Source organism: Lacerta agilis, chromosome 8 (assembly GCF_009819535.1).
Source record: "Lacerta agilis isolate rLacAgi1 chromosome 8, rLacAgi1.pri, whole genome shotgun sequence".
NCBI lineage: Eukaryota > Metazoa > Chordata > Lepidosauria > Squamata > Lacertidae > Lacerta > Lacerta agilis.
Window position 1 is genome coordinate 38,792,078 of NC_046319.1, and position 26,367 is coordinate 38,818,444.

Sequence of the window (26,367 nt, forward strand, 5' to 3'; positions counted from 1 at the left end):
ACTCAGAACATGAAAATGCAAGGATGCTGGCGGGGCATGGTCGGGGGTGGGAATGGGGGTGTGTGCCTGAGGCAGACAAGGCTACGAAGAAAATGGGAGGTGCTTTGGCTTGAATCTTACCGAGCAGGAAAGGAATGCGCGCACTGCACCACAGCTCGACCTGGATTTTCGATTTTTGAGTCTGGAAATATGCTGCATTGGCCTCCAACAGTGGGTTTGGAATGCAGGATTCATTCCATGCAAAGCGGCAGCGTTGAAGAATCTCAGGCATGTAATGCATTAGAACAGTAACAACACGGGCAGATTGCAGTGAGATACCTGGCTGTTTAAAAAGCAGAGGTGCTTAAAGATGGAAACAGCAGGAGCTCTTAAAGGGGCAGCAGGGCACCATTCGGTTCCAAAAGTGTCTCTGGTCCCCTCAGTGTGCACGTTTAACAGGCACAGCTATTCTTTCCCATTCCCCTTCATCACCCACCCCTTCACCGCCAAAAAAGGGGGGGATGTGCAGGAACAGGTGCATATTTCAATAGCTCTGATAGTGAGGGGGTACGTTGCCTCTAAAAACGTTAAAAGGTGTATCTTTAAAAGCAGTCACAAAAAACAGCAGAGGTACAGGGTTTGTGAGTCACTTGGCCACATTCAGCAGCATTTCCTGACAATCAGAGAACTACCGGTACATTCCATCATCATCACCATTACAATGGATGTAAGCAGGGCCTGCAACATAACGATGCAACATGGAATGCTCCTGTTCAAGGTTCTGGCCAGTCAGACCCTTCCCCAGGATACTCCATTCCATTCCCTCCCCCAGTTTTCAGCTTTTCCCCTTCAGCAGTCAGCCAGCATTCTGTGCCTACTGAGTATGTCCAGGCCTTGGTGAGTTGTTTTGGGGGTTGTCTGTTTGCTTACATTTTTGTTTCTATTTTTCCTTCTTCTTTTTGGTAGCTCTATAATACTTGTTCCCTTGAGCTGAAACCTTTCTCCTGTGTGTGTATGGTGCAGTTTCGGCTAAATAAGGATTGGCACTCACTCTGCAAAACATTGCTAATAGAGGGGACGGTGCTAGCAGAGGAGACGGAGGAGGAAAAAAAGCATTTTCCCCAACAAAAATTCTGCTGCTTGAATTTTGGGGAAATATAATATCCCCGCCTCCAGTTGCAATATTTAATCTGTGATTAGAGAAAAGCCTAGTGAGAACCAAAGTTTGAAGGCAATGTCTGGCAGATCTCCTATGTGTGATACATTCCCAAGTAATTTCCTTCTTTCATTTTGTTTGTTTGTTGAACTCTTGGGCCCTCTGCCCGGTATTCTCCTGAGAGAAAAGGCTTGTTTTCACCAGTTTCCCAAAGGACAACTTCCTGCAATTTCAAGCCAGCACAAAGCAAAAACAATCACCCTTGCTTTTGATTACAGGTAGGTAGCCGTGTTGGTCTGCCATAGTCAAAGCAAAATAATTTTTTTTAAAAAAATCCTTCCAGCAGCACCTTAGAGACCAACTACCTGTAAGTTTGTTCTTGGTATGAGCTTTTGTGTGCATGCACACTTCTTCAGATACACTGAAACAGAAGTCACCAGACCCTTACATATAGTGAGAGAGTGGGGAGGGGTATTACTCAGAAGGGTGGTGGGAATGGGTGATCAGCTGATAGGTGTGGAAAACCTGTTGATGACTGTTAACGACTTTTGATGTTACTTTTGATGTTACTATATCCTTACACACATTTCATAAATGAAAAAGAAATGCTTTAAGACTTATTAGAGGTCCTTGTGAAGTTAATCATCACATCACAAGTTTTTACAACCTCCTGCCATATATTGTATATTTGTGTATTTCATTATCTGTACTTAATTCTTTCTCGAAACAGCACTGTGGGCTATGTCATTATTACTCTAATTTTCTAGATAAGAAGCTGAGGCTGAGAAATCAGTAAATTGCCCTATGGCTAACTGGTGAGTTTCTGGCCCTTCTAGGATATAAACCAACATTCAGACTGCACAATGTAGGCAATCTTGTTCACAAAACAAAATTTAAATTGGACTTTCAGTTTGGAGTGAGAGTTTTTTTCTCTGCCTGCCTCAGTATGCATTACCTTTCTGGATGCAAAACCCTCTCTTGTTCATATAGTTTTCTTGGGCATCTTGGAAACAGTATTGCCTTCCCCCGTTGGAGGGGCCTTCTCTGCATTCCGAATTACCTTCGGAAATTCCTAGGGCAGCTGGCCAAAGGCCTTAGTGGAATGGTACCTTTGAATTACCCTCCCTCCATTTTTAAAAATGTTTTCCTTTATTTGGTTTAAATGCCCAGTTGTTTAATGTTTTTGAAAGCTGCTTCAAGAGTTTCTTTTGGTTGAAAATAGCTTATAGATATTTGAAACAAAATCTCTCTGTGTATGCAATGTTGCTCTCCCAGTTTGCTCTGGAATAAATTTTACCGCTAAGAGACAATGCTCCTCTATATTCTCAAGGCAAATTTCTGTCCCTCCTGCTTGACAGTTTGTGTGGATTCTCAATCTGTAACAAAATTGTTGCTCACAGCTAACATGGGCATATAAAACTCACTGTGAATATACTCCCTATTACAGAACACTTGGAGGTTTTTAGTTTAAACTTGAAAATGTGAGTACAAGGGGACATGATAGCATACCCTCCAACATTTCTCCAATGAAAATAGGTATGTCCCATTCCATAATGATAATTTTACTATTTTTACCCCACACATCTTACTGGGTTGCCCCGGCTGCTCTGAGCAGCTTCCAACATATACAGAAACATAAAACATTAAAAAACTTCCCTATACAGGATTGCCTTCGGACGGCTTGGGGGTCGGATAACTCCATACCCTCCAACATCTCTCCAATGAAAACAGGGACATCCTAAAGAAAAGCAGGACATTCCGGAATCAAATCAGAAACTGGGACGGCTTCTCTAAATCAGGGACATCCTTGGAAACCAGGGATACTTGGAGGGTCTGTGACAGAGGTGTATAAAATTACACAGGATGGAGAGAAAGTATAAAGAGAAAAGTTTTTTCTCCTTCTCTCATAAAACTGGAACTTGGGGCCATCCAACGAAGCTGTGTGTTGGAAGATTCAAGACAGACGGAGAAAAGTATTTCTTGATGCATCAAATAGTTAAAATATGGAATTGGAATTAATTACCATGAGATGTAATGATGACCACCAACTTCATGTTTTTTACAGGATTCAACACATTCCTGGGGGATAAGGTTACGAGTGGCCACTAACACTGATGGCTATGCTTGACTGCCACGGTCGGAGACGATTTAGCTCTGAATGCCATTTGCTGGGAATCACAAGTCGCACTCAGGGCCAGCTTTTGGGCTTCCCACTGGGGCATCTGATTGGCCACTGTGAAAACAGAATGCTGGACTAGATGGGCCTTTGGCCTGATTGACCAGCCAGGCTCTTTTTACGTTCTCAAAGAGCAAGAAGAAATAGAATTAAATTATAAGAAGTTTGATTTAGGTGGCCTGTCAGAAACTAGTCTTTTTTTCTGAGGGCTTTGATAAGAAGCTTAGGAGCAATAAACCTGCACCTCAATCATCCACCTACCCCCCAAAGTAGCCAGCCAGTAAGTTCTGTTGCCTCACCTCCTTTGGCTTGTAGGGTGGTGGCTGAAAAGCTAAGAAGAACTCCTCCTGATGGACCCAGATCAGAGCTGGAGCCTCCAGTTGCTGACCCCTACGCCAGGGAGGAATATAAGGAGGAAACTCTCCGACTGTAAAGAGTGGTTCAGCAATAGGCTGCCTTAAAAGAGCTTGTGGCATCTCCTTTCTCTGTCCAAAGAAAAGGTTTGGACAGGGAGCCTCTGTTGGAGGGCACTTTAAAGCATGTGTGATGAACCTTTTGCTTTCTAGATGTTGCAGAACTACAGCTCCCATCATCCCTGTCCATTGGCCATGTTTGCTGGGGCTGGTGGGCATTTTAGTTCAGCAACACCTGGAAGGCCACAAATTCCCCACATCTGTTTTTTTTTTAAAGCTACCATGGATTAAATGACACTTTGGGCGGCTTCTGATGCTCTGGAAACCAGGTGTTGCAGGAAGGATCTTCTCCAAGGGGCACAAGGGGCTAATGTGGGATGGGGGTGGAGTAAAGCACAGGAGATGTCTCTCTGCAACACGCAGGCATCTCCATAGTGCTTCAGTAGCAGCAGAGGCAGAGGGAGCTGTATCTATGACAATATTCAGGCAGGTTGTAAAAGAGCCACTGAGCATCTGTCCCCAGGAGTTCCATGCCCCCCAGGTGAACACCACTTCTGCTTGGACCAGCCTTGCACAGGAACCTGGGTACAGTTCACGGCAAGAGAGAAGGAGATCTGCACTGTGGAAACTTAGACTGCCATTTATTCATAAATTACGTCTGTAGCCCTTTCCAGAGAATGGAGGCCTCTGTCATTCTTCCATAACAACAACCCAGCATAGTAGGTTAGGCTGAGAAATGTTTACTTGCCAAGGCTTTATGGCTAGAAAAGGATCTTGGCCACTCACCTAAAAAGCACCCGGCATCAATGGCACCTGAATCTGCCCATTTCCCTGTCCTGATCCAAGCCTCCATCACGCTTTCCTTCTGAGGGTAAGATTGGTGCCACAAAATTGCCTGATGCACTTCCGGTTTGGTGCCGGTCAATGGCGGACGGGAGTCCGACGGCTCCGTCCTCCGGTAGGCTATAGGGATTACCGTGCCTGCGCCACGGGTCCCTTAAAGCCACGGGAAGAGCGTCCCGTGGACTGCCAGCTTCGTGGGTCCCAGACGTGCCGTCTCTGCTCCTGATCGACCCTCGTAAGGGGGAAAATCAGGCGAGCGAAGCTCCGGCACGGGACTGAAGAAGCGACTGCCTTCGGAGGATCAAAGCAGCGATCCCGCCAGACTCGAGCACCCGGCACTTCCGACATAGAAATTTCCAAAGAAACTCTGTAAGTAAAAGTTTTGGACTGTTTGACAAGTTTGGAGAACACTGCTTGCAGAGGAAACTTTAAAAGGAAGCCTGTTCCCTTTGAACTGTTTGCGCGAGCTTGGTAGCGCTAAAAGATCAAAGCCGCGACTAACGGGAAAGTTTTGCGAACTCTGCCAAACTTTTTAAAAGTTGATTAAAAGTTGTTTAAAGGATGTTTAAAGACTTAAAAACAGTTGATATGGCAAAAGAAGACGCCCCTCGCCCTCTGGATTAGGATTCCGGGTCAGTAGCGGGCTGCAATACATTGTTGCCATTTTTTCTTTGTTGGTGTTTCAGTGACTGTTTATCAGTGGAGACATTTTGACTTCTTTGTAACCAGATACAAGCTACTTCACGGATTTGGTGGTAACACTGCAAGTGAGAAACTGCTACTGGCTTGGGCTATTTAAAATAAACCCTTCTTGGCTTTAAGGAATTTACTACTTTGGAAAATTTGAACTCTTTGCCTAAAAACTGGATTTTTGGGACTGGTGTGGGCTTCTGACTCAGCAGGCTCTTTGTTCTCAGAACTGAGCTGCTGGCCACCTGGTGTTTACTTTTGGGACTGTTGGTCTTCTGCTGTGAATGTCTGAGATTGTTACCACAGCAACTGGAGTGACCTTGAGATTACAATTGCAGAGCCCACAGGAGATGGACACTAGATCTAAAACAGCTGGCTCTAGCTCTGCACAAAAAAGAGGCTCTGTCTCCCTAACTCTTCAGGAACAAATGGAGAAATTGGTTGCTAGTGTGGCAGAAATTGCAGCAGGATTGAAAAGTGTGACTGAAGGGTTGAAGCAAACACAAGATTCAGTTTCATTAGGAAATACAACAGTGAACTCTGCAATAGAAAAACTCCAAGTTGATATAAAAGCTGATATTAAAAATTCCACGCAGACCCTGGAAAAATCAATTGGGCAAATTGAGGAGAACGTAAGGAAGAACAGAGAAGAAATTAATAAAATTGGGCAGGAGGTGACTATTTTGAAAAAGGACTCTGAGGAAATTAAAGTGGTCAGAGAAAAAATAAAAAAGGTGGAGGAAAAATTGGACAACTTAGATTTGGAGCAGATAGAGAATATTGGAACACGACAGAGAACTGTTGAAGAGTCTCTTGCTTTTCTGCAACTCCATCAGAGAGAGGGAAACATCCGTCTAAGGGGTCTTCCAGAACTGGAAGGGGAAGACCTAAAAGCCTATATTGTGGAGCAATTTTCAACATACTGGGAGTTAGAAGAGGTAAACGTCTCAGCGCGCATAGTGAAGGCCTTCAGATTCGGACCAAGAGGTTCCAGAGGAAAGAAAAGCAATAAAACAGTCAGTGACTGTTTGATTGTGTTACACGATCGACACGATAGGGACTTTTTTCTGGACTTACATTACAGAAACAACCTGGTGGTACAGCAGAATAAAGTAATTTTTTATAAGGACATCCCCAGATTTTTCCTGGACAAAAGAGTTCCTTACAACGACTTGGTGACTGAGCTAAGAAGAAGAAAAATCTCCTTCAGTTGGGAATTTCCAGAAGGTCTTGCATTTACGTTTGAAGGGAAAAAGATAAGAATAAGGTCCTTGGCGGAAAAGCAAAAGTTTTTGGATAAGCATCTGGAACAATTTAAAGGCACCCCACTTGATCCAGCACAGCTTTACAGGTTTCCAGAAGTATTTCCACCACCGCCGGGACTATCAGGACCAAGTCAGGATCCAGAGAAAGACAAGAAAGGAGAAGCAACTGGAGGAGAAGAATAAAGAAAGGAAAATGGCGCTCAAGTTAATGACTTGGAATGTCCGGGGATTGAATCAGAGACCAAAGAGACGCAGAGTGTTTTACAGCATAGAAAAGAAGAATTTGGATATAATATGTTTACAGGAAACCCACATAGCCCGACGTCATAGAAGATTACTACAGAACAAAAAATTAGGCCAAGAGTTTATATCATCGGATAAGGTCAAGAAGAGAGTAGTGATATATGCAAAGGAGAAATAGCCCAAGACAGCTTTTTAAAGATGAAGAAGGGAGATACATTGCAATTGAAATTAATGTACAAGGCGAAAAAATTTTAATTCTGGGACTTTATGCACCAAATGATGGAAAGTCGATTTTTTACAAAAAAAAATACATGACTTGCTGCTGGATTATTTGGACTTTAAGGTAGTTTGCCTTGGAGATTTTAATGGTGCAGTTTCCACATTAATGGACAGATCTCAAAGAACTAAATTAACGAATGATGGGAAACTCCCAAAGACTTTTTTTGAAATGGTGGACAATTTGAATTTGGTGGACTCTTGGAGATTAAAAACCCTACAGATACAGAGGCAACTTATTTTAGTGAATCTCAGCAGTCATGGTCGAGGATAGATTACATCTGGATCTCGAATGAATTGGCTCCAAAAACAAAAGGCAGAAATTGGTCCCAAAACGCTTTCAGACCACAATCCGGTACAGTTAAATTTAAAAATGATTTCCAAGGATTCTTTTAGATGGAGAATGGATGACGCTTTGATGAGAGACACCAAGCTAGTAGAAAGAGCGGCGAAAAAGATGAAAGAATATTTTCAAATAAATTGGAGTTCCGAAGTGGAGAAAAGAATTGCCTGGGATGCAAGTAAAGCGGTAATGAGAGGATTCCTCATTAGTGAAAAAGCAAAAAAGAAGAAACAACAAAATGCAGAAATGGAGAGACTGTTGAAATTAATCAAAGAAAAGGAAAAAGAATTAAGAGGACACCCCAGATGCGTTAAAACTCAAAAAGAAATTAAATACTTGCAATCCCAATACGCGAATATAATGAATCAGGATAATGATGAATGAAATGATGAAACAAAGAACATTCGAATCTGCCAATAAGTGTGGAAAACTACTAGCCTGGCAATTAAAGAAAAGACAAAAGGCAAATGTCATCACTAATTTGGTAGTAAATGGAAAAAATGTGGAGAAACCGGAGGAAATCAGATGGTGTTTTCAAAGATTTTACAAGCAACTGTACAAGGAGGAGAAGATAGATGAAGCAGAGATAGACCGATTTCTGGAAAAGAACGGATTGCAAAAAGTCCCAGAGGAAAAACTAGTTACTCTCAACCACCCAATATCGACACAAGATAGAAGATGCAATAAACAATATGCAATTAGGGAAGGCCCCAGGACCGGATGGATTAACAGCAAAATATTATAAGACATTGAAACATTGGCTATCGCAGCCGTTAAGAGAAACTTGCAACAAAATACTAGAAGGAGATAGGGCACCAGAGACGTGGAAAGAAGCCTTTATCACACTGATTCCAAAACCAGATACTGATAAGACTCAAATGAAAAACTATCGTCCAATATCCCTTTTGAACGTGGATTATAAAATCTTCGCAAATGTTTTGGCTACAAGGTTGAAAAGAGTGTTGAAAGACTATATACATAGAGACCAAGCAGGTTTCTTGCCAGGAAGACAAATTAGCAATAACACGAGAATTATTGTGGACATTTTAGAAAAACTGGAGAGAGACATAAACACAGATGCGGCACTACTATTCGTTGATGCAGAGAAAGCATTTGACAAAGTATCTTGGACATTTATGAAAAAGAACTTGGAAAAGATGGGAGTTGGAGAAAAATTCTTGAATGGCATTAAGGCCATCTACACAGAACAAAGAGCAAAAGTAATAGTAAACAGTGTGATATCGGAGGAGTTTGAAGTTGAGAAGGGAACAAGACAAGGGTGCCCTATCTCCCCTTTACTCTTCATTACGGTCCTGGAAGTCCTCCTAAATATGATACGAAAGGACAAACAGATAAAAGGAATTAGAGTGGGAGAGAAAGAATATAAATTACGCGCCTTCGCAGACGATCTGATGTTATCCCTGCAGGAACCGGAAAGCAGTGTCCCCAGAGCCTTGGAATTAATTGAACAATTTGGACTTGTAGCTGGTTTCAAATTAAATAAGCAGAAAACCAAAGTTTTAGGTAAAAATTTGAGTGCAGAACAAATCCAAAGAATACAAGAAGGCACCGGCCTCAATTTTGCTAAAACAGTAAAATATCTAGGTATCAATCTCACAACCAAGAATTTGAACCTGTACAAGGACAATTACGAAAAACTGTGGATGGAGATAAAGAAAGACATGGAAATATGGACAAGATTAAAACTGTCGCTAATGGGAAGAATAGCTGTGATAAAAATGAATGTCCTACCAAGGATGCTGTTTTTATTCCAAGCCATACCAATTTTGGACAAACTGGACTGCTTTAAGAAATGGCAAAAGGACCTATCAAAGTTTATATGGCAGGGCAAAAAGCCTAGAATCAAGTTCAAGATCCTAACAGACTCTAAAGAGAGAGGAGGCTTTGCCCTGCCGGACTTAAGACTTTACTTTGAAGCAGCGGCCTTTTGCTGGTTAAAGGATTGGTTTAAATTAGAGAATGTTGATGTGTTGGACTTGGAAGGACACGATAATATGTTCGGTTGGCACGCATACCTTTGGTATGACAAGGTTAAGATCCACAGAACTTTTAAGACTCATATAGTTAGAAAATCCTTGTATCAGGTCTGGACTAGATACAAAGACTTGTTAGAGAGAAAGACCCCTAGATGGATATCTCCAGTGGAGGCCAAAGTCCATAAGAGACCGAACATGTCTGCAAACTGGCTAAGATATATGGACATACTGCAGCAGGAAGGGGACTCTTTTAAGCTAAAAAGCTATGATCAGGTGAAAAATCAGGTCCCCGATTGGCTGCATTATTATCAGGTGTATGAAACATTTAAAATGGACAAAAAGGTTGGTTTTCAAGTAGAAAAATCAAAACTGGAAACAGAACTGATAGAATCGAACTTTAAGAACCTCTCCAAAATGTATAATCTTCTGCTAGAGTGGCATACGAAAGATGAACTGGTTAAATCGTCAATGATAGATTGGGCGAAAGATGTAGGACATAATATTATGATGGATGACTGGGAGAGATTGTGGCAGAAAGGTATCAAATTTACTGCTTGTCATAGTTTAAGAGAAAACATAATGAAAATGGTATATAGATGGTATTTGACACCAGTTAAGATAGCTAAGATGAATACCAAAATGTCAGATGTATGTTGGAAATGTAAACATGCGAAAGGTACCTTTTTTCATATGTGGTGGTTGTGCCCAGCGGTAAATGCTTTCTGGGATAAGATTTACAATGAATTTAAGAAGGTAATGAAAGTTACCTTTTGCAAGAAACCAGAGGCATTTCTTCTGAGCATAACCAATGAAGAGATACCCAGTCAGGATAGAGTGTTTTTTATGTATGCCACAACAGCAGCTAGAATCTTATTGGCAAGAACATGGAAAGGGGAAGAGATACCAACGGTGGAAGAATGGCAGATGAAGATGATGGAATATATGGAACTCGCAGAACTGACCGCCAGAATCCGGGACCAGAGGGAGGAGAAGGTGTCACAGGATTGGAAAAAATTTAAAGACTATTTAGCTAAATCAGTTAAATTGAATATTTGAGCAGATGCAAATAGAAGAACGGCTTTAGCAGGTTTATGTTAGATAATACTGTTAAGATGAAATTTTTGTGTAAATGACTTATTTGTTAGAAATGTCTTAAGATTTGATGTTAAGATAAGATTTATAGTTGATTAGGTAATTGACTAAGTAAAGTTAAGTATATCAAAAATTTGGGCAAATGTTAATGGAATAAGATACAAAGCTACCTAGAAGATATATATGATTTTGAAGACAGTGGAGGGAATGGGGGAAGTCCCCAAACAGAGAAGATAGAAATAAGGAAAGTACGAAGATAAGTGTTAGTTTAAGGTTTGTATAAGTTTCTTTTTCTTTTTATTGTTATTGTTTGATTATGTTTATGTAGTGTGTTTTTATGGTGTTAATGTTGGTGTTTATGTTATGTTATGTTTTTTTTCTTGTTTTAATGGAAAATAATAAAAATCTTATAAAAAAAAAAAAAAAAACAATTGCCTGATGCTCCAGCATGTATCATGCTAAACATTCCCAAATGCATTCAGCTGCCTTATTATTTCTAATATGCTTCCTGCACAAATTACAGCAGAATCTGGCTAATTCTCTCTCTCTCTCTCTCTTCACTAATCCTCAAACTCAGTAATCCTCACCACAAACTCTGTGATCTCGTCCCGCTTCTCAGGCGAGTTAAGGCCCTTTGTCTCCTTATGCAATGTTCCATGGTACATTTACCACAACGCTGAGGTGAATTGTAAACAGCGAAACCAAGGCACTTAACAAAAACCAGCCGGTTGCTCAGATGCTTCACTATCAGGAAGAGAATCTGATAGAGAGAAATATGAGCAAGAAGGGCTGAAGAGGGTGCTTGCCACACACCTTACATCCCAGGGGGGAAAAACAATCCCTCACCATAATCTTGAGGGAAATCTTACTGGGCCCCTCCAGACCGGTGTTTTATTTTGGTTGTATTCTGCAACATGTTCTTAAGGCAAAAATGGTGCCTTAGTGGTGGATTTATTCTGCTTTGCTTGTTGTTCTGCAATGCTTCCCCAAAGCTACCATGTCGTTGCTCTCCAGAGGGGCTATAGCACAAAAAGCAGGGCAAAAATAAACTAGAACTTTTCTGGTATAAAAAGCTACATGATTTCAGCAGGTAAATACAGGATAGGCACTGATTGGAAATGAAGCAGTATGATCACCCCGAAACTTTTGCAAGTGTGAACAGTATAAAAAGCAGGATCATGTGTGACACTGTCCTTCCCCCATAGCATTATAGCACAAATAATCAGGAATATGTAATTTTTAAAAAGGTACTGGGAGGGTCCCAAAATACCAATTGCCAGAATTAAAGTGATTATCTACACTAGCATTCTTCAACTTTGGGTCATGAAGTGCAGTTGGGACTACAAAATCCATCATCTCCAGCCAGTTTAGCCAATGTTGAAATATGCTAATCTACAGTATAATCTGCACTGCACTATATTGGTTTTATACCATTTTACTGCATTGTTTCCCTCAGGAAACCCTGCAAAATTGTAGCCTGGACACATGTAGTTGCCTTCTACAGAGTCAAACCACTGGTCCAACTAACTCAGTATTGTTTACCCCAGGAATGGGCAATCTGTGGCCCTGCAGATGCTGTTTGGACTCAACTCCCATTGTCTCCATCCAACATGGTCAGTGGTCCAGAATGGTGGCTGTTGTGGTCCAACAATATCTGGAAGGGGACACAACTTTTCCTATCCCTGGTCCCTGCTGATTGACAGCAGCTCTCTGGGTCTCAGGAACAGATCTGTCCCATCTCTGCTATCTGACTACTTAACCAGAGATGCCACTGGGGATCGAACGGGGGACCTTCTGCATGCAAAGCAGGTGCTCTGCCACTGACCTGTGGCCCTTCTGTGCTTGGTGAGGGTGCCAACAGTTCTTTATTCTCTACAGAACACAGCACAAGTGTCCCGTACATGTGGTAGCTCTGAGCTCACACACCATAGTTCACATGGGGCTCTGGAATGGATGGGGGCAAGTATTTTCATCAAATAGGTGCAAATGGGATGTGCACTTAGCCTAAGTTATAAACCCAGAGCATTCCAGTGGCCTACACAGTGTGGGAAATAGCTACTGTGCCTCCGAAAAGAAACCCATCTGGAAGATGATGTACTGTCTAGGAAAGTAAACAAAATGCTAAGGCCTTATAAGGAAAGAGAGTAAAATGAGAGTGGGGGGGACGGGGCATAATTATATGTTCTGACACATTTTCCCTGCTGGATGAAGAGGTCTCTGCCAATGTGTGCATTCTGTATAATTTCACACAAACAAAAATCATCTATTTCTTGTGTTTTTCAGTTTTTATTATGTTTCGTACATCGTCCTGAGATATATATATGTGGAAGGCAATAAATAAACAACAGCAGCAAAGAATAATAATTATATTCCTTTACCACCACCCCTCTCTCTCTACACACCCACAGAGCTGAGTTCAGTGTCTATTTCTATCAATGTGGTGAGGTGAAAAACCCATCTTATTTTCAGAACAAAACCTTGGCTATAGAACAAATCATCCACATTCTTGTAAATATGCCTTTTAGCTTGAGTACCAAATTTGGTGCAAATCAAGAGGGCAGGAGAATGACAGATAGTTAAAGCCTAGAATAAAATTCATTACACGTGGAAGGAGACGCTTCTTACCTCCAACTTGTCGTTTTTTCCTAACTAAACCGTTTGCATTACTAGAAGGTATGACTCAAATTGGGGAGGTGGGGAAGTTCCATTTAAAAAACTTCCCTGTTGCCATTGGAGGCTGTGCACGTGCACATTCCTGAAAAAATGTGCTGGACCATGCCCCTAATGGGTTGGGATTGTTGAGCAACTGCTTTCAGCACATTCAGCTGGGCAGTTGTGTGATAAACTTGGAGAGTGGTTAGGGTGGCTTGGACATGCATTGTCTGCCACACAGGTTGAGGGCAGCATTTAAGGATTACTTGCATGTGAGAAAGAGCCACTGCAGATCAAACACCACAAAGCTTTCATAGGATGATGTACACCAGGCCTACATATACCTTGTGACCCAAGCTAAGCCCACAGCCATTATGGAAGTCCACCAGGGACTCGATCAGCCTCCTGTTTTGTTGCCTGTGTGGGACTGCAAAAACAAAACAAAACAGGGTGGTTCTGAAGCATCTGGCAACCAAGGTGGATGAAATTGGCTTGGTGGGTTACAAATTGTGCATGTGAATCAGTAAACGAGTCTTTGACTCATGAAGTATCTTCAAATGGCAGTACCATTTCCCCCTCCACTTTATCAGAGTTAGATTCACACCATATGAATTGCCATCTGGATCTGTCCTTGGAGAAAACATTGGTTGCCGTATACCAAGCCCTGTAGCTCTGCAGTCTCCATTCATGACTTAATACTAGTCTGATATGCTTGCTGTTGTTCAGGGAAGGGAAGGGACCTCCAGAGCCAGGGAAGGATTGAGTTAACACACAGGAGGACCACATGAGACAGGTGTGCACCTGATACACATACAGCATCTCCCCCTTCCCAACGGCCATCTGGATGTGTCCTTGGAGAGTGCATTGGTTGCAATAAACCACAGACTGAGGCTTGGAGACCACATTCATTTTAGGGTACTGAGGCAAAGGGATTGAAATAAGTAGAAATTTTATGGCAGCAGGGCCCAGTTGATTGCATGCCCAGTCAGCTCAATTAGTACTCTCCAAGGTCCTGAAAAAGGAGGAGTTGATGAGGAGGAGAAAGATTGAGAGTGTGTGCTTCTTTTGAGATTAGATTGCTAGAAATTAAAACTGAGTTTTTGTTTTGTTTTTAAAAAAAGAATGTTCTTGATGATTGGCTAGGCTAATTTGAGTTGCTAACGTCAGCCTGACATAGTATTGCTTAGTTATTTCCAGGACTGGGATGCCTTTCTGGTATTGTTCAATTAGCTCTGCTTCAATTTCCAAATATAAAGCAGCTAAAATAGAGATTGCTGGCATGTATGAAATGCTTGCAGGCTACACACACATGCGCGCGCACACACACATTTATATAGAGAGGGCAATTTTCAGTCCTAGAAACATGAAATGAGTACTCACTTTCCTCCTTTAGCTCTCCTATCACTCTAATGTCCATTGCTTTGATTGCTGCCATGGTTTGTACCCTGGAAAAGCAAGAATATGCTTCTTCTTTTTATGTGTGCATGATTTGAGAGAGAAATGGCATTGCTAGAGATGTATAAAATCATGGGGCTGGAAGGGTTCGCAAGTCCGAACCCCTTGCTCCAATACAGGGAAACTTATGTATGTGGAGAGTCAGTTTGACAATAGCAATGTGGCTTGCATATGATGCATTTGACCCAGGATGTAAGTGCAGATACCCACGATTCACAGCAAATACACAAATGTGATTACATGCAGGTGGCAACTTCAGTGTGACATCGAGAAAAGTGAGCTTTGGAATGTTTCTGATCTGGGCCTCCGAGTGATACTGAAAATGAGATGTGTGCTTCTGGGTATGAGCAATGCATCTGTGTGCTTGCAAGGCCCAGTATACCTTTCCTGTGCCTCTGAAGCATCTGTGCAACTGTGAGATATAATTGTGCAATCTATGGGTCTGTTTTTGACAAACATGTCTGAAACATGAAACAAATGTGGAGGTGTGAGCATCTGTGTGTGGGTATGTGTACAAAGGGTGAATATTATGTGTATGACAGCATTGAAGTGTGCGAGAGAGACTATGCGCATGTGCCTGAAGAACAGGAGAGTGTGTGGGAGTTCCAAGAGCCTGATAACAGCAAAAGGAAACTGTGCATTGCTGCAACAGGAATGAGCACATGTTATATGATGTGGGGGGTGGGTGGGAGCATCAAAAGTAGAAAGAGGAATGTGCATCCAATAAGGTGGACAGCTGATGAAAACAGAAGTGTTGGACCCCTTGGATCCAAATTCAAGTTAAATGTACTGTACTCATAGCAATAGTCATTGTAAATAATGCTGAGCTCCTGTTGGCACCTTGATGCTCCTTTGTTGGTTTCTCCTATGCAAGAAAATGTAGAGTCTTCAGATCAGATCTTTAATACACACCAGCTTTGCTTTGTCTAAACCTGTTAATAAAACTTGATCTGCTTATAATACTGAAGTTTATCTGCAATTTAAAAAATAGCATTTTGGCAGATAGCAATGCTGACATCCCAGGAAATGATGAAGCTTAAAATCAGAAGGATTAAAGCAGCACATGAGCTTTATTCCCAACAGCTACCTCTTTTGTCATGACAAGCAGTGAGCCATTCCTTCCTGGTGTAATATTCTTGACCATACATACATCCAGATGCAATAATATCTGAATGCAGGAGTTCATTAGGACTGATCCCCAGCCCAGTCCCTTTGAAGAACTCAGCTGAATCCCACTAAGGCCATTTGTTATCCTCAGGTGAACCAAAATTAAAAGACATATGAGACATGAGCCTGTTTTAGGGACATACTTTTATGTGTGTTTCGATTCTACACCAACAACTGCTGAGCTAATCATAGGTGCAAAGAAAATTGGGCCACATACAAAGATCTGTTAACAGAAACATCAAACAAATTGAGGATAAAAGATTTTGATGAAATAAAATTTCTGTTAACCGATTGGTTGCAATACCACCAATTAAATGACATTCAGAAGTGATAAGGAGAGAGGCTTTGGGAAGCAATTCTCAAGGTGGTGAAAAAGATTTGTTGGGAAATAATGAAAAATTATTAACAAAAATGGATAAGCTACTGTTGGAATGGGAAACAAAAGATGAAGAGGTTTAAAGATGTAATGATAAAATAGGCAAAAGACTTGGGACACAATATTCCATTTGACTCATGGGAAAGGCTGTGGAAGGAGGATTAAAATGAACTGCATACAGTTCTTTAAAGGAAATTTATGAAAATGATGTACCGTTGGTATCTAACCCCAGGTACGATTGTAAAGATGTACAGTATAAAAATTCCACCAATATATGTTGGAAATGTAAAGATAATGAAGGTACTTTTTTGCATATGTGGTGGACTGTAGAAGGGCAAAAGACTTCTGGGAAATGATTTACAATGAGTTTAAAAAATGTTTAAGATAACCTTTTATAAAAAAACAACAACCCCAGAAGCCTTCTTGCTTGGAATAGTGGGGGAAGAGATACCAAAGAACTTAAAGAGACTGTCTATGTATGCTACCACAGCCGCCAGAATGCTATTTGCCCAAAATGGAAAGAAGAAGGCAGACTGACAAAGAAAGAATGGATAATCAAAATGATAGACTATGCTGAAATGGCAAAGCTTACCATGAGGATCAGGCAACGAGACGAGAAGAAATCCTACAAGATTGGATAAAATTTATAGAATATGTTAAAGAACACTGTAAATATGTTAAAACATTAGCAGGGTTGTTGTAACATTTATGATGTGTAAATATGGACAACATATTTATAATTAAAATTTGAAAATTACAGAGGAAAAATAATGATATGCATGATGATGAATGACTGAATTTGGAAGCCAGGGGGAGGGGGAGGAAGTCAAACAAGATGAATTTGGTGTATAATTGAATGTAAAAGTTTTGTTATTTTTTTAAAAATTCTTGGAAATAATTTAAAACCTAATAATAATCATCACCATAGGTGGAAAATAAGGCTCTATATCAAGTGTGGGGAACCTCTGGCCCTCCAGATATTGCTTAACTATGACTCCTGTCAGCCCCAACAAGCCTGGCCAATGACTAGGGATGATGGGAGTTGCAGCAACATCTGAAGGACCAAAAGTTCCCCACACTTGCCTACAATTCTCCACCAAGCTTTGCTGGGTAGGTTTCTGCTACCTGGACAGCATTTCTTCCTAAACCAGTTTCACAACCATCATGAAGTCTGTTTCCCCCATCCTTCTAGCTTTAGAGACAACATTAATTTAGCCACAACAGAAGATTTACATTTCTGGTCAATTCTTGGGTTATTCAAATTAATGTCCTATTCTGTGGACTCCATACCCAGCCAGAATTCATTAGGAACTGTACTGCTGCAGTAAGATTCCATCATGACCACCTGAGTTCTGGATAAAGGCATGGACAGGCCAGATGCCTTCTTTTTTAAAAAAAAACCACCCCTTGGGTTTTAGGAGACTTTTCAAGCTGGTCTTCAGTCTTGTCTTTATTTTTAAAAAACCCCATGTATTTAGAATAATCTCAGGTCTCCTTAGGGAGTGATGAAGGTAGAGAAGCAGAGCAGGAAACATGTAAAATGTATCCATGCTCTTTCAAAATTCTGTGTTCAATCAAGAAAACTCTCAGCTCTAACCATGTCAAAGTAAGTTCGTAAGCACAGCACAGAGTGTTAAAACATATCAAAGTTCTGTTTCCTCATCCCCAACCCCTGCCACCCCATTCCGCTATTACCACAGTCAGAACAACAACTTGTTTATAAAGAGTTGCATTTTGAAGCTTTGGACCTCTCCTGCTTCTCTGACTCCCTGCCAACCCAGACTTTCAAGGCTGAGGATAAAGGCCTTGTATGTGTTTCTTTCTTTCTTTCTCTAAAATCTTTAGAACACTCTAAGCAACATGGGCTGGGGTGAGGGAGATAAATGCTGTTGGATACAGACACATAAGATGAAAACCAGAGGCCTCCCTTGTTGTTTCCACAGGGTTCTAGGAAGCTGGTTTGGCCCCTACTACCTAGGAAGCTGGGACACTGTCAATGAACAAGAGACTGGGTGATTCAGTCACTTGAGAGAAAGGATGCTGTTTCCTCAGGATAAGACATCAGAACTAGATAATTTCTCTCTGTGTCTCTGCTAAATGTTTATTCAGTATTTGTACCCATTCCCACTCACCCTGATACACCTGAAAGTGCCATCACAGGTCAAAAACAGCTGTCCTCACCTGCCTCTGGGTTTCTCTGCATTAAGAATAGGAAAGCTTTTCCAGTCCCTGGACCACGCAACAAATATAAATGTATTTCTACACACATACACCTTTCTATGCTCTATCCAGGCAGGGAAGTCGTTATCAGAGTTCAAGGACACATCCCAGCCACACAAAAGCACTCAATGAAGGAAGACACAGTGAGCAGGGTGGCCTGGGCAGAAAGGACATGACTAAACAGGGAGTATGGCCTAGAGGAGAGAGGCTTGGGCCCACATCTGGCCTCTGGCCTGAGGGCCTCTACCCCTGCTGTACACAATCAAGCTGTGAAATCTCAGCATGGGAACCCTCTATGAATTGCAGTCATTGCCAGATAAGCTCTGGATGCATCAGGTTGAGCTTTATGCATGAAGGGGGAAATTATAAAAAATGATAGCCGATTGCAATATTGTTTTCATCATGGTGAGAATTTCAAAGTTCCTGCATTGAGAAGCTCCAGCATTGCATCTTGCTGCCTGGGTTATGTGTTTGTTTTTCAACCTAATCTGCTTCAGAGTTGGAAGAACCTACAGGTTCAAGTGGTGGGTCTAGAGTCATGCTTTCAAGTCATGAAACAGTACAATGATCGGACAAGCACATGACCACCTCAGGTTGCAGATTATGGGCAACAATTAAGGATAGCAGACTGGCAGTGGCAGAGACACAAATCTGATCCAGGGGGCATAATTCACTGGGATGTTCTGAACAACCCTCATGAAAATGAATGGAAGCCAACGTCACTTCCTGGCAGACTGTGCCTCAGATTAATCCATGTAAGGGGTCTCTCTGGGCCATTGCTCCAGATACCAAAAACCAGCATTTCCTGTTATGATTCTAACCAATTTATTGACCCTGCCTTACTGTGTTCCTCCTCATATACAACTTTGGGTACAGTTTGGTTGCTCACAGCCATTGCTCTTAATTTCTAAGCTCCTTTCCATATGCAAAAAATAAATAAAATAAAAATGTTTCACAATTCTCACCTCGTTTATCCTTACAGCAACCCACAAGGTAAGCTTAGCTGAAAGATAGTGACTAACCCACCACAGGGAGTTTCATAGCTGAGTAAGAATTTGAATGCCTTCCAGCCTCCTACCCCCCACTCTATCCAACAAACCAGCTTGCAAAAAAGGCCTTCCTTCATCAGGCAACAGCCCTGGTGGCAAATGAACTTAGAGGACTCCATTGGGAAGGGGCACTGCCTGGGTGGGCTGCTTTTCTCTGTCTTACAGTAAGAATGACGCTTTCAACTGCCAGGGCTTCCTAAATGGATACACTACAACCTGGCAGATAAAAGGAAGGATGATCCAACCAAGGAAAAGAAGGAGCAAATGGGCTACTTACCTCCATCCGAGTAGGTCTCTGTCCCATAACCATCCTGAAGACCATTGCTCCAGGTGCCTTCATATTTGGCCCCATTGCCTGTGCATTCGCGTACTCCGTAGCGTCCCTTAAATCCATGAGTCCATTCGCCTTTGTACACCCACTTCCCTTTGCTCTCCACACCAATGCCGTGGCGCTTTCCTTGGGCCCAGGTGCCCTGGTAGGTGTTGCCACTCGGCCAGGTATAGACCCCCAGCACTTCAAAGCCGTGACTCCAGGAACCCGCATACTCTCCTTGACCCTTGGGGCCGGTGCATATTCCGTGGCCGTGAGCCTTGCCGTCCTCCCAGCCTCCACAGTAGGACCCTCCATCGTCAAAATTAAACCTTCCCCCACTGGACATGCATGTAACTCAGTTTGAAAATTCTCAAAAGGTGAAAAAAAACAGAGAGAGAGGAGGAGGAGAAGCAGCCGCCAGGGGAGAAAAAAAAACACCCCCAAACAACACCTTAAATAATGCACCAAATCCAAATAGCTGCTTGAGTCAATTTCTGCTGCTCACACTTTCTCAAGGAACCTTGATCCTCTTGGCTTCCTGCTCTGGAGGCTGGATTGGAGCAAAATAGGGAGAATAATATTGTCCAGAACGGCAAATCAGGCAGGTTTTGGTGCAAGCAAGTCTCCTTTAAAACCATCCGAGGCAAAACCCAGGGAAAGAAAGGATGCGGGGGAAAGAGGCCAAGTGCCAACATATGAGAAGAAGAATTCCTGGTTTTGCGGGAGGGGGGAGGATGCAACACGCAGGCGGCAGGAAGGGTCTCAAATCCCCCTCTGTGACCTCCACCTGCTGCTGTTTTGATGGAGAAATGGATCAGGCAGTCCAAGGCAGAGCAGCATCTTGGTGGTTATGTTTTTGCTGGAGAGACTCCTGAATCAGCAGCAATGCAGTGTCTGTGTCTGTCTCAATCTCACGCACACTCTCTTCCTCTCTCTCTCTCTCTCTCTCTCACACACACACACACACGCATACACACAAACAAACACACACGCACACACTCACAAACACACCTACACCTCACCCTACAAAAACAACTGTTCTCATTTTCTTCCTCCCCCCCTCCCTCCCCACACCTCCCACCGCCACCCACAGCAAACCTCTCACTCCGTTAGATCTCGGCTTGTTTTTTGGAACGACTCCCACATTTTGCCTTCAAAGAGAGAGACAGGGAGAGATGCCCTTTTCGGAAGGGCTGGATTCTTTCAGCAGGGTAGCAGAAAAAGAAAGGATGGAGGAGGCGGAAGAGATTGAGGATGGAGGGAAAGAGGCGCCTCTCTCTTTCCTTTTTTGTATCTCCAGTCTGGGAGGGGCCGAGGGCTTCTTGCATCCTCCTCACCCTCTTCTTCCCATCTTCCTCAGTGGAGACCGATCTTGCTTATTAAGGGGAACAGACCCCAGGCTCAGCTTCTGCCTCTCTCGCTCTCTGTCTCAGCTCAAGCTCCTTAGATTTAAAGGTACAGGAACTGCGTAACACTCATCGCTCGCTCCCTCCTCGCCCCCCCCCACCAGCAGATCTCTCTGTTCTCTTTCACTTCCTTAGAGACAGGAGGCTAAAAAACCTCCAGCAGGCCAGAGAGAGATAGCATCCAGAAAAAAATGCATTTAAAAGGCAGGCTGCAATCTATCAGCCTAGGAAGAGGGTAAAGATTTCTCAGGGAAATCGAGTGGGAGCTCTTGCCTTCCATAACGATAGCCCAACACTAACCTGGTTTATTCATTCACAAGTGGCACTGATTTTGCTGAGAGAAGCACGAGACCATGCTTAGGATTCCACTCCTCACTTAATTTTGTTGCTGACAATACTTTCTTCTCTATTCTCCCATCCCACTTCTTAAATAAGCCTAATTTCCTGACTTGAAAACAACAGCCAGAGGCATACCTACCTAGGAGTTGCCCAGGTTGGCCCCTGCCAAAGACACAGGCCTAGGGAGGCACAAAAATCACACATCTCCACTTTGGCTTGGAGTGGCTAGGAGTCCGCTCGCCTGCCCATTCCCAGGGCCACTCCTCTCCTGCTCTGAACTGGCCAGGCAAGGTGTGCAGGGCCGCAGGCTCCTCTGGGTGCCTTGGAGGAAGGTACAAGGGACAGGGGGGCACTGATACAGCTCCTTGCCAAGGGCACAAGGGAGTCCAGGTGTACCCCTGCATCAAGAGCAAGAGCATTTATTTATTTATTTATTTATTTACTAAAGCAAATTACATTCTTCCTGTCATAAGGACATACCTGACCCATGTAGCCCAGCATCCTGTTCTCCCAGTCGCCAGCCAGATGCAAGAGCACTCACCCCTCCTGCAGATTCCAGCAACTGTCTCCTCTGACCACGGGACAGAACACAGCCATCGCAGCTAGTAGCCATTGATAGCCATCTCCTCCAAGAAATTCTCTAATCACATTTTTAATCCATTCAACTTGGTGGCCATCCACTTCATTGTTGCGTGAGTCCGGGGAGGGCCCCAACAGTAAAAAGAAAACAAAAATAATAAAGTCAATCAGAAACCACAAAACTAGCATGGCAACAGACAGTTTCTTTTCCTCTGATCCTTTCTAAGACAACCCAAATGGCTCTAATTGGTTTCATACATCACACACATTAACGCCAGTAGGCCAGGAGGAAGAGGGGTTTTTTCCGATGCTACTGAAGACTAGTCACAGTCAGGAAGACCCCATTTTGAAACACATCTCCACAGGCTCCACAATCTTAAAACCATGGTAGGACAGAAAGGGGTGCCCCCAGCTTACCTTAAATCATGAGCAGGACATCACAGGGAAGTATGTGCTACTCCTTCAGATTCCTGGGTTCTAAGTCAGTCAAGGCATTATAAAGGTAAAGGTACCCCTGACCGTTAGGTCCAATTGCAGACAACTCTGGGGTTGTGCACTCATCTCACTCTATAGGCCGAGGAAGCTGGTGTTTGTCCACAGACAGCTTCCGGGTCATGTGGCCAGCATGACTAAGCCACTTCTGGCGAACCAGAGCAGCACACAGAAACGCCGTTTACCTTCCTGCTGGAGCAATACCTATTTATGTACTTGCACTTTGACGTGCTTTCGAACTGCTAGGTGGACAGGAGCTGGGACCGAACAATGGGAGCTCACCCTGTCGCGGGGTTTCGAACTGCCAACCTACTGATCAGCAAGCCCTAGGCTCTGTGGTTTAGACCACAGCGCCACCCGTGTCCCTCAAGGCATTATATGCCAACACTAAAACCTTAAGTTGGGTTCAATAGCATATAGTCAGCCAATGCAAACCTTTTTAGAATCAGTGTTATGTGGTCCCAAGAGGCTGAGACAGTTAACACTCTACAGCTGTATTTTCATCACTGGCAACCTCCAGACGGTCTTCCAGGGTGGACCCATGTAAGAGTGCAATACAGTAATCTAACCAGGTGGTTACCAGAGCATGGGTTATTGTGGCAAGTCTGACTCTGTCCAGGAACAGCCATAGCTGGTGAACCAGCCAGAGCTGAAAATAAGTGATCCATGCCATTGAGATCACTTAGGCCTCTGGTGACAAAGCAGAATGCAGAATTAAGCCCAGGCTATGCAGTTGGTCCTCCAGGGGAAGTGCAACCCATCCAGAGCAGGCCACCTGCCCATTTCCTGCACCTGGAAACCTCTGGCTAACAACACCTTCATCATGTTGGTGTTCAGGTTCAGTTCATTGGCCTTCATTGTAAATTGCTTTGGGACACCTCTGGTTGTGCAAAGGGGATATAGAAACAGAATGAGCTAACAAGTTACCTGAACTCATTCAGACCCTCAGATCCTCCAAGCACCTATCAATCACCTCATTTGAATAACAAGGAGACACATAGTTGGGTAACATCAGGCTAATCATGACACTGGGCTCACACACCCCTGATGACCACACAGGAAACTTATTTATACAGAATCAGGAAGTTCAGAATTGCCAACCTAGGCTGTCAGTGACTGTCCAAGGTCTCAGCCTGGGGACTTTCCCAGTCCTACCTGGAGATGCTGGGGATTGAACCTGGGGCCTTCTTTCTACAAAGATGGCTGTTCTACCTCTGAGCAGTGGCCATTCCCCAGGAGCGGATTCACCCTGGCACCAGTCCTCCAACTTCCCACCTGTAAAGCTGCTCCAGGAGGACACCATGGCTAATGGTAGCAAAAGAATCTCCTGATCTAGTAACCCCAACTGACACCATGGTCTACTTATTTATATGTTCTACCAGCCACAGCATTTTATTAAGTCAGGGCTGGGGAACCTGTAGCCTTCCAGATGATAGAACTCCACGTCCCATCAGCCCCAGCCAGCATGGCCAATGATAAGGGATGGTGGGAACTGGAGTCCAACATCGGGGGGGGCACATGCTCCTGAACCCTGTACCAGGCGACAGTAGTTTTAAGACCAGTCACCAAGGGCAGCACTGTTGTTTTCTGGGACAGGTACTTGCACAAAGTTTGCAGGAGCAGATGTCCAGGCAAATGGGGCACATCAGAGCAGTAAAATAATGAGACATCCTTTATGTAACAATTCTGAAATAAGGGACACTCATCCAGCATTACAGTTTCTCCTCGGAGCTTATTCTTGCTTGGGCGACTCTTTCTCTTTTTATGCGGTACTAATATGCAGAAGTTCCATTCTCCTAATTCCTGTCACCCCATGCTGTGAAACAGCATGGAAGCATTTTCTATAGCTGTGGCACCTTCCCATGGGTATGCTACTTTGTGTTAGGAGAACAAGGGGGGTAGACTCGTGAGCCAGTCATGATGCCACAGCAGTGAGGCAGCAATGCCTCTGTGCTGTGTGATGTTTCTGGAAAACTATTCCACTTCTGAGATATAGTGAAGGAGATTGCCTTTTTCACAGGTGCCACATGCTGGGTTGCTGTCTTCATCAAGCTATTTGCTTCAACCTCGATGCCTCATTCCTGGTCAATCAGCACCAGTTCATACTCTATACGTGTATATGTGAAATTAAGATTTATTTATTTATTTTAACTCAATATGCATCACTTGACACTTGTTTACATTGTACAATCATAATCTAATGGTCAGCCATGTGCCAGTTTCTGGGGAGGGAAAGAACTGCTTCTGGTGTTGTGTTTTTCCCTACGTGTGGAGAAGGAGTCAGAAAATGGCTGGATGCGCAGTTCAGAACACTTAAGTCCGTGCTTGCCACAAGCTTCATATTTGCGTCTGACTGTTCTCCATATCCATTAGAATGTCTCACAAGGGAACCACAAATTGCCCAAATGAGAGCAGCTTTGGTGCACCAGGGGAAAAGGAATGGGGGGGGGGCCTCATTTTTTTCCTTACTTACTGTTAAATGTGTTTCATTAGGCAAGATTATGTGCATAGATTTCCCTCCTTCCATTCCAACCTTTTCTTATCAGTTTGATCTGTTGCCCACACCCCCAAAAATTAGCAGATTATTGAGCTATATTGCAGGCAGGGCAGGAGAGATATTAGTACAGTTCTTTTGTAGATTCCAGCTTACTGGGGGCATACTGTATTGTCAATAATCTCTGTCAGGTTAATAAAGGTCAGGACCTGGGTTAACCGGAAAGAGAAATTCTTGCACGTGTTTGGCTCTAATTCCATTTTGCTAAGAGCTTTAGTGACAGTCAGGAAATGCTTTATACTTACTCCTGATGAAGGCATGGTGTTTGCATGCTTTGAACCCAAGGGGAAATGTTTTTTTTTCTTTTATTTGTGGAGGGGGAGTGCACAAAAGGGGCCTTTAATGGACACGTTAGCAGTCTGAGTGTCATAAATTAGTCCAATTACTTATTTGGGCAGAGCAACAGCAAAGTGCCCTTGCTGGCTACCAAATGTATCCCATTAACTTGGTTCGTACATAGTGTGTCTGTTTATCCAGTCAATTACTGCAAATCTGATCTTCCTTAGCCAGATAAAAATAGAGCCAGTTTCCACATCAAGAGGCTCAACTGCAGCAGCAAAAGAAAAGAGTTGATCTTGATCTGAAAAAGCACAGCAGCCAGCAAGCTTTCTGCTGCAAACTGGGCAGGTGCATGTGTGTGTCTTTGCTTCTAGCACCAGGAAGAGCCAGGCTTTGGTTCATCAATATAGCAGGACTCCCAAGCTGATTTAGGGCAGCAGAAGTCTCCCCAAATGAGACACATGGGGGAAATTAGGCAGCAATATTAGATCTTTAAACAAACAAACAAAGAAACAAAACCCCCACACTGTGCAATGTTAGAAAAGGCCAGAATGTTTAAAAAGAAACATTTTAACCATCCCTTGATAAAGTTGTTGTGAGAATGCCTGTTGTGAGAAGACTCAGTATAATTATGAATGAATGAGTGATATTTTAAACAGATTATCTTGCATAAACACCTGTTGAAATGTCTTTGGAGAAGAATTAAGTAGCCCGTTGGAAAAGCCTGCTCTATATGCATTGTTGTGTTATCATTTGAAGCACAAGCTTGATCATGTCCCACCAGCAGAGCTTAACTCAGAAGGAGCATCTTCAGAGGCCAAGTCACTGGGGTCTGTGCCTCCCACCCTCAGCTTGGGACCTGCAGTTTCAACTATGGAGAATCAGAGTCTACTCTGTGGGGGAACTTTGGCCCTCCAGATGTGGCTCAGCCCCCAATAGCCCCAGCAAGCATGATCAGTGGTCAGGGATGGTGGGAGTTGTCATTCAACAGCATCTGGTGGGCCAAAGGTTCC

General features: G+C 43.2%; 1 protein-coding gene across 1 annotated transcript in view; it reads right to left on the reverse strand.

The window, feature by feature from the left end:
- JPH3 (junctophilin 3) overlaps positions 1-21,207 on the reverse strand; it is an 86,553-nt gene extending 65,346 nt beyond the window's left edge. Inside the window, exon 1 of the mRNA XM_033157027.1 lies at positions 19,670-21,207. Within this exon, the coding sequence (XP_033012918.1) occupies positions 19,670-20,051 (382 nt within the window). The 5' untranslated portion in view covers positions 20,052-21,207. The remainder of the gene's footprint in view (positions 1-19,669) is intronic.
- Between the last annotated feature and the right edge of the window lie 5,160 nt (positions 21,208-26,367).